The sequence below is a fragment of the Sciurus vulgaris genome, assembly GCF_902686455.1.
Source record: "Sciurus vulgaris genome assembly, chromosome: 15".
Classification (NCBI taxonomy): Eukaryota; Metazoa; Chordata; class Mammalia; order Rodentia; family Sciuridae; genus Sciurus; species Sciurus vulgaris.
Genome location: NC_136476.1, coordinates 80,772,116 through 80,781,442, shown reverse-complemented (window position 1 = coordinate 80,781,442; position 9,327 = coordinate 80,772,116). Strand labels below are relative to the sequence as shown.

The following is a 9,327-nucleotide window of genomic DNA, read 5'->3' as shown; positions in this document are numbered from 1 at the left end:
TTGAAGCCCCTCTTCTTCTTTCTCTACAGTATCAGTGTAGGTGTCCCCTCTCCTGGGCCCAAGACAGATCGACTTGTGTGCTTACCTGGCCTTGTAAAGGGACATTTATTTGTGCCCCTACTCCCACCTTCCCACTATTCTCAAGCACTTTTCCTCTAAAACATTCCCCATCTTCATTTTCTCTTCATGTCATGGAACTGCTTTTCTGGCTGACATGAGTGTTTTCCTTGAAGGAAATAGATCACCAATGTACATGCATTGTTTCTAAGAGCAGCTGACTCAGCAGTTCTCAAAGTGAGGTTCCCTGGCCAGCAGTCTCAGTGTCACCTGGGAACTTGTCAGAAATGCAGATTCTCAGGTCTCACCCCAGCCTACTGATTCAGAAAAGTGCTCAGGGGCCCAGCAACACGTTTTCAAAAGTCCTTCAGGGCTTGAGGACCACTGATCGAGACAAGGTCAGGTGCTCAGTGACTCTCAGCTGACTTAAGGAATCATACATAGACCAGGAGTGGAGGTATATGCCTGTATACTGGGCAACTTGGGAGTTGAGGTAGGAGGACTGCAAGTTCAAGGCCAGCCTCAGCAACTTAATGAGACCCTGTCTCAAGAAAAACAAACAAAAACCAAAAAGGACTGGGGATGTAGCTCAGTGGAAAAATGCCCCTGGGTTCAGTACCTAAAAACAAACAAACAAACAAACAACTTATGCAGTAGGTGTTCAGTACAATTTTTCAGTACAATTAGGCTCTTTTATAATTCCTGCTCTTCTTCCTAGGGAGGGGTCAAAACCAAGCTTAGTGAGAGAAATAAATATTGTGTTTTCATATACACAGATGATCTCTGAAAGGGCACACAATACATTCATACTGTGGTTATCTCCAAGGAGTGGAGCTCTGGGTGGCAGTAACTGGAGTCAGGAGAATTTTCACTGAAGACTTTTTTTGCATTCTATGGATTTTGCAACGTGTGCACTATCTCTTACAAACCAACCAACCAACCAACCAGTGTACTTCAAACAAATGCAGGCAGGCAAGGGTTCCCTTTCCCAGCCCTTTCTCCTGGATGCAGCCTGGTTGCCTGGATTTCTAGGAGGGCCATAGGTTGGCAAGTCTGCTGTCACTAGAGGAGTTCTGCCCTCTATTGGCCATTGTCCCATGCAACCTGATGGTAACCTGGTCATTGTCCCATGCAACCTGATGGTAACCTGATGTCTCTCTGTGGGCTCCAAATACCAAGGAATCTCCCATTTCCTTAAATGTGCCAAGCTCTGACTTACTCTTGGGACCTTTTGCACGTGCTGTTTCTTCCACCTGAAACTTTCTCTCCACCCAGTCTGACACACTCCCACTCATTCTCTCCATCTTATTTGAGTGCTTCTTATCCCAGAAAGCCACCCTCAACTACAGTGAGGTCCTGTTGTACACTCCCCCAGAACCTGGAACTTCTAAGGGAGTTCTCAGCTGTAGGACTTCCATGCCACTGTGGGTGTGTGTGATTTCTTGATTTGATTAGTGTATGTCTGCCTCCTCCACCATAGGATAAGTTTCCCCTAATGAGGCTGATGCCTGCCTTGTTCTCTGCTGTATCCTTTTCTTCGTTTGTGTCCCTCTGTCTGCTTCTGGCCTCAGGACCACTCCCTTGCAGATTTCCCCTCCCCTCCCCTCCCCTTCCCTTCCCTCATCTTCTGTCTTAAGTTCTTCCGGAGCAGGGGGAATCTTTTTCATCTTTCTGAGTCTAGGTACACATTCCCCTTGCTTTTCTCAGTGTTGTCGTATTTTTGACTCTTCCACGAAGCATTTTCAGTAGAGAGTATCTGGTCCCCATTTTCTAAATAACATTAGTAACAGGTTACATTTATGAAGATAGACGTTACATTAATTGCTTTGTATATATATATATATATTCTGATTCCTTTCATTCAGTCATCAATTGGGGTTACAATGATGAGATAATAAAGAGCTTCGAATAGTCAGGAGGATTTGGGAAGGCTGTTAGACAGGAAAATTCTAGCCCTAGGAAGTCCACACAATCCTGACATATTTTAGAAGGTGAAGCTGAGGGAATAGCCCAGAGGACCCATCTCTTCTGTCCCTTTTCCCCCGCGAAATGCTAAGGGTTCTCTTCGTGTAAGAGAGGCTAGCATTGCTCCCTGCCTTTGGGGGAGCTCAGAAATGGTGGTGAGGAAGCCACCATCACTGAGACCATTTCTTACAGTCTGCAGAGAGTTCAACAGAGCCTTGTGGTAATACAGAGAGGACCTAACTGTTCCTTGGTTGGAAGTATTAAGGAAGGTGCCACTGAAGAAGTATTTGAACAGAACCTAGAAAGATGAAAAACAATTGAGAGTGGGATGGGGGAAGTCGGCAGCATTCCAGCTTTCTGACCAACTGGGGTTGGAATCTCACTCCTGGGTGATTTCATCAGTTTATGATAAGGGCAATACCGAGGTTACCTCATTGAGAGGGTGTGAGGTTTAGGCAACAAAGCGTTAACGTAAATCTCTCAGAACAGTAGCCAACACAGATCAAAGATGAAGCACAGGTTAAGCAATGTTGGTAACCTCCCAGGTACTTTGGAAAACCTGCCGTAGCAGGTGAGGGAAGGGGTGCGACAAGAAATGTAGACAGGGGTCAGAACAGGCAGGAATGCAAATGGCAGGACAAGGATTTAAAATTAAGGAATCACACAGAGCAGCCAAAGGACTGGCGTGTCGATGTAGTGGAATGGAGAGGAGGGGAGCAGAGGGGAGGGCGGGAAATGAGCCGCCAGGGAGGAAGCTGCAGCACAACCCAGTAGAGAGGCGGGCGAAGCACCAGTGTTCTTGTTCTTTGTCCTCAAGCAGGCCAGGTAGGGCTCAGACCCTGGGCAGTAGCCGAGTACTTTCCTGAGGGGGTCGGAGAAGACAACCAAGCAAGCACAGAGGCTGGTGGCCGCGCGCCACCTGGTGGTCCCTGGAGGTGTGCTCAGGTGCGAGCCGCAGAGAAAATCCAGGATTATGCCCCCAGAAAAAATTCCGACGCTGAGGCGGGGTGTGCGTGCGGTATCTTTCACCCGGACCCCGTCCCTAGGGCATCTCCATTCACAGATAGGGAAACTGAGCAGAGGGAACGGAGAACAGGCCGGTAAGGGGCCATCAAACGGAGGGCTTCAGGACACTTGGAGTTAAAAGTCTGATGTTTTCTTTAACGGTAATCAATGTCCCTGAGCTTAGTTTGTCCATCTGTTCTATGGGCAGGGGCAAAATGAAAGAGGAGGAAGAGAAACTACTCTTTCCCGCCCACCCGGAGGTAAAGGGCTCTAAAAACTACCCCGGAAAGCAGAGTTGTATAGATTCATTTGCATACGAACGCAGTCACTTCGAGTTAAACTCCGGTCCTTTAATCTCAGGTCCAATTTGTCCCGCAGCGGCGGAGGAAGACCTTAGTGAATACCTTCAAACCCCGCCTCCTCGGGGCCCCGCCCACAGGGCTGGGCTTCGTTGCACGTGCTCACCCGGCTTCTTCTAGACCCGCCTCCTTGGGAAGACTCATGGATGGGGTGGGGGGATAAGAGGAGTCATAGGACACTTTGACCACGGATAGGTGATAATAGAGAGAAAGTCCTGAAACAGCAATTTATTCAGTATTTATCAGAAGTCTTACCAGGTTTCGTGTTATCGATAAGCCTTGGATTTCCCTTCTCAAGGCTGCTTACTCTTCCTGGCACCCCTTCGGTTGGTGGGGTCTCGCGTGACCGGCCTCTCCGGACGGACTCCATTTCCCGGCGTGCCCCGCAGGGCCGTGCGTGGCAGCGGCGCGTGACGTCAGGGGAGGGAGCTGGCCAGTGCTGAGGGGGCGCGGCGCGGCGGGGCGCGGAGCCGGGCGGCTCGGGGCCCAGAGAGCGCCTCGGCCGGGAGCCCGCCGGCTCCTGACAGCCCCCTCCCCTCGGTGGACGACGACGACGACTAGGGCGCGGGTCATGGCGGAGCAGCGAACCCGGCGCGGGCCCTGAGCACCACCGCATGGAGCGGGACGAACGGCCGCCTAGCGGAGGGGGAGGCGGCGGGGGCTCGGCGGGGTTCCTAGAGCCGCCAGCCGCGCTCCCTCCGCCGCCGCGCAACGGTGGGTGAGGGGCCTGCGGAGCCCTGGCCGGGCGAGGACGGGCCTTCTGCCCCTCTTCAGGGATTCCCCTCTTCTCGGCCGACTCTAGCTCTGGGAAGCCTCAGCGGCCCCTCAACGTGGACCTTCACCCGGGTCTTCCTTTGCGCGGACCCTTCCTCTCCTCCCGGGTCTTTCTCGCTTAAAATCCTCCCCTTTTCTTCCCTTCCCGTTCCCCTCCGCGCGGCCCTCCCCCTGCCCGGTTCCCTGGGCACCGAGCTCCATTTCCCCCTCCCGCAGTTCCCTCGCCACAGGCCTCCCCTCCCCCCGTCCCCTCAGCGCCAGTCCTTCCTCCTCCCCCCGGGTCTCCCACGCGGGTCCCTCTCGGCCCTCCCGACCCGACGCCACACCCTGTGCCCCCACCTTCCTAGAGCGTTTTCCTTGCCACAGCCGCGCGCTTCCCCTCTTAATACCGCGAGCCCTCGCATCCCCGCCCTGCGCGGAGCCCCTGTTGGTTGGTGTCCTCGTCGTTTCCTTTTTCGGACCTCTTGGTGCCTGCTCCTGTCCCGGCCTCACCTTCCCCGCCGCCCTGCAGTCTCTTGCCTGCCTCCGCCCCTGCTCAGTCCCTTTAGCTAAGCGACGACTTTCTGCTGGCTCAGGTCTCTCGCCCGGCTGGAGGCTTGGGACACCTGCCTCTTCCTGGCGTCTGCCGGCGCGCCCCAGTCCGCGCTTGCCCAGCCTTGTTCTCTTTTTTCCCTGCCGGATCCAGGACCTCGGGCGCTCAGAATTCCTCACCTGGTCAGACTCTTCCTGCCGACCTCCCCCCACCCCTCCGCCCGGGCCAAGTCCTCAGGTTCCTCGGGCCTCCCTCCCCCTGCAGGCTGTTTTATTTGTATCTGTTTGATATTTCCCCCCTCGGTGTTTGCAGCGGAATGTTTTTATTGGTAACGTGTAAGGAGCTTTTGTGAGGTCGTAAAAGGTGAACTTTTGAACTTGGAAAGCGCCCTGGAGCAATTAGCGCAGGCGATAGCCCCGGGAGGCCTGCATTACAAAGGGTGCTCGTACCGGCCGGCAAACGCTCCGGCAGCAAACCCGATTTATTTATTTATTTGCCCTGCCTTCCACCTTTCACATCTCCTCATTTCCGAATAAAGGGCAGGCTCTCGGAGATCCGTGCCTCCTCCCCTCTCTGCGCCATAAACTCGCAATTCTCTGAAAGATCTGGGACCGAGCAGTGTCTAACAAGTAACAGATTTCGAATTGAATACAAACACCCGGGACAGTTAGGAGGCACTAAAAATTAATTGCTTCAGCAAGAAGTTTCTCAATCAGGACAGTGACCTGGCAGGTGCGAAGAAAGTAACCTGGAAATAGGTCACTTGGCTAAGCACTCAATTGTTGGGTGAATGAAGAGATACACAGGGGAGAAATCTTGTGTTGGATCTGTGCCTTCACAGGTTTATTAACTCGTCAAACATTTATTGTTAATTCAGTAGTCTAGTTTTTTTTTTTTTTTTCCTTCAACCAGTTAAGTGAAAGGTGTTTGGAAGAGAGTCTGGTTAACTTCACTTGGTGTTGCTGATCAGATGATGATGTTTCAAAGCTCATGTTATTTTGAAAGATGTTCATGATGTGTGGTGTCTGGTGGCTGACCATGCCACGAGGTGTCTTTGGAGACTAATTTCTGAATGTGAACATGTTTGAAATCAATAAAATCCCATGTCACAAAGAAGAAGCCTGGAATGCAGTTAGGGTAGAAGGAGACAGTATCATAGGAACAAAGGATTTCCTTAATGGTTTTGACTTTTAAAGCTAGTTTGTGTGGAGATTTGGTTTGGTATTAATTTGTGAGTATTGTAAATCCTAGTCTAAAATTTGCTGTGCTTTTTAATCCAAGCTCCAGAGCTATTGTATGGCCCATGTATTAGTGAGGATGTTTCCTTAGTGTTTTCCTATGTGTGAATACTTCCTGTGCCACCTGTGCATATAATGTAGATGACAGAATTTACTGCAGACATTACTTTCGTTCTACTTGAGAATATTGTTGTAAGGGAAGCCTGAGAACTGCATTTGTTATTAATTATTCATTAGTACATTTTAAAGGACTAAATGATAATTTTAACTCTTAATCAGATTTCTCATTCATAGTCTCATTTCCTGAACTGGTCAGAAGCATTTAAAAGAATGTTATCGAGTAACCCATTTCTGCTAAGGTAGAAATATTTTACATAAGTCCATGTTAGTAGTACAAATATTTTCTTTTTGTTGAAAACATGATGGGAGCTTCTAGCCTGATGGACTTAAAAGAAATACGTAAATAAAACGGTTGTGAGATATTTTATTTTAGTTTTTGACTTAAAAAGTAACGTTGTATACTGTTTCACAATTCATATTTATTAGTACTTAGGAACTTAAAATGGTCAAAGAAGAATTGCCAAAAAAAATCAAATATAGTTTGCCTTTGGAATAGTGGTTTTATATATATATATATATATATTTTTTTTTTTTGGTTCCTAATTACTGTTTTCCTTCAACAATAAGCAAAACTGCTCAATTTCTAAGCAGAAAAAAAGAAAACTCCTGACTTTCTATCATAGTGACAGATTTCCATTTTGTATGAAATAGTTGCAAAAGATAACTATGTAGATAGGAGGTCTTTGGTCTGTGTGGTGAAGAAAAAATCTGGAGGTGGAATTTTAAAAATGTTTTCCTGCAGGAAACACCATGGATGCTGAATTTACAGTCCTTTAAAAATAAAAAAAAAAAAAAAAATTCTATCAGGATAGAGTTGTTAGCCTTTTGATACACCATCACCCTTTCAAGAATTCCATGCTGACAGTGCTGTATTCAGTTGTCACTTATAGGTTTTCATAACAAACATGAACTCATTTAGTGGTACTAGAGGATTGCTCCTTTTTGGGAATTCCAAGGTATATGAATGACTTGATGAAGCATATGCTGAATATTGTATTTATTCATTTTAAGAGAGAGTAGATTTTTTAAATATTTAAAGCAAAAGAAAGTTACAAGGCATTTTAAGTAATTAAAAGCACATTTTATATAATTACACTTTATAGGAAATGGGAGTTCACTGAATAGTATGATGCCTTTTTCCTGCTGTTACTATGCCATCTAAATGCTTATCCCTGAAAATAAGTAAATATTTCCCATGACAATTTAACTTTTCCATTCTGTTACTTTAAAATTTAATTGAGTTAACTTAAAATTTCTTCTTTTGTTAAATCAGTATGCTTATACTTGCAGTACACAGATTTATTATTAGCAGGTTCTGTGACCACCAAAGCACACTAAAAGAAGGCAGCAGCAAACAAATCCACTGGTAATTTTGGGTAGCTGATGTGGGAGATGACATTTCCAATCTGATTTATAATTCCCCAATTTTCTTCTTAGCATCCCTGACTCATGTATATATCAGAATATGATCATGACATGCTTCCTAATCTATAATTCATTCTGAATTCTCTAGCAAAAAGTTATATGCATGGGATGTGTTAGCATGTGAAAAGGAGTTAAATGGGGAGCTGATGAAAAAAAAACATGGTTAATTTCCAAAAATCTGCCCATATCATTCATTTCTTCGTTTTATCCATCATTTCTAGGTTTCTCATTTCTTTGCCTTTTTCCTCCTCACTTCTGGGGCAAAAATAGAAAAACAGACTTAGATTAAAATACTGATTATAGCTGGAAATGATGGTGCTGTAATCCCAGCAACTCTGGAGGCAGAGTTTCTTTTCTGAGACAGAATTTTGAGGCCAACCTCCCACACTGTCTCAAAAAAGATAAAGGGCTGGGGATAGCTCTGTGGTAAAGAACCCCTGGGTTCTATTCCCAATAACAAAATAAGTAAATAAATGCTGATTATGGCATAGTAGAGGATGGTAGATTGAAATGACAACTGCTACTTTACTACTGGTAAAAGGAGATTTCTCATACCATTTCTAGTGCTTGTGCAGATTAGCTTTAAATTGCTATGATGCTTCATGATTTGTTGTTAGAAAAATTGGTCTGCTAATGAATTGTGTTCAGATGGTAACTCTAGCTTTAAAATTTCAATATGCCAGAATAGAGCCTTGCACATTAAGAGAGTCAGGAAATTCATCTTGGTCTTGGGGTCCTTGTCATAATTTTCTCTTCTCACATTCATTTTTGGGTTAAATGTCATTTCTTTGCTCAGAATTTTTTTCAAGGCATATAATTAAATAGAAAGTTAAATTTGGGAAGATACCTTTTAAGAGTAAATTTTACATTGTTGGTAAAATCTGTTTTTTTTAAAATGGGCAATAAAAGTGCCTTATTTTGTGTCTAACACTTTGGAAGTATTTTCAAAACTGGCAAGTTGTGAGGGTAAATGTTTTGTTTCAAAAATTTTTATATATATCTTTTTTCGGTGTTGGTGATTGAACCCAAGGCCTTGTGCTTGTGGGGCCAGCACTCTACCAACTGAGCTATATCCCCATCTCCTCAAAATTTTTTATATTCTTAAGGTCATTTTTTTTTAAATTTTAAAGTTTTTCCAGGCTCAGGTAATTTCTTGAGGATTTATGAATGCCTTTAATTGATAACTCGGGTTGAGAAATACCAGAATTATTTAAGTTGGTAAGAAGGGGGCTTGGTATTGAGCAGGTAATTCTTTTATGACTATTGAACTTTTTTGTAGCTGAAGTTTCAGATTCCTCTGCGCTTAATCTTAACTTTGAAAAATATCTCTGAGTGTAGCATTCCTAGAATCCAGCCTTTTGTTTATTGGTCTTCCAGTATTGCTTGTCTTTATAAAAAAAGTGAAAGGTATTGGATCGTAGGTAATGGAAAATGAGATTAAAAAAAATCAAACAACACAACATTGTGAGATGTTCAACCTGCTTTTTCATTGTGGTGTAGAAAATAGGTACAGTATGAGAACTTTATTTGAAAGAATAGAAGTTTTCCTACCTTATTTTGTCCTTATTGCCAGTTAAACAGCAGGCTCTCTAGAACAGCTTCTCAAGAAAAGAGATTTTTTCCACTAGTTACGATTATTTAAAAAAGACTTTACTGGTGTTCCCGGTAATTCTAATTAACAGTGCTTTAGTTTGGGAATGGACTAGGATTTCCTTAGCTGGCTGCTGGGGAACTGAATTGCTTTTCTCCCCACCCCCAGCTACATTGAATCTTTTGATCCCCAAGCTACAGTGGTTGTCATTTGAGAAAGCAAACCAAGAGAAAATAAGTTGTGAAAATAGCCTACTTTGAA

The 9,327-nt window shown here is 45.1% G+C and overlaps 1 protein-coding gene across 1 annotated transcript in view; it reads left to right on the top strand.

Moving 5' to 3' along the window:
* Positions 1-3,834: 3,834 nt before the first annotated feature.
* Positions 3,835-9,327, top strand: part of NR6A1 (nuclear receptor subfamily 6 group A member 1) — a 203,910-nt gene continuing 198,417 nt past the window's right edge. Inside the window, 1 exon segment of the mRNA XM_079113811.1 lies at positions 3,835-4,100. Coding sequence (XP_078969937.1) covers positions 4,001-4,100 — 100 coding nt within the window. The 5' untranslated portion in view covers positions 3,835-4,000.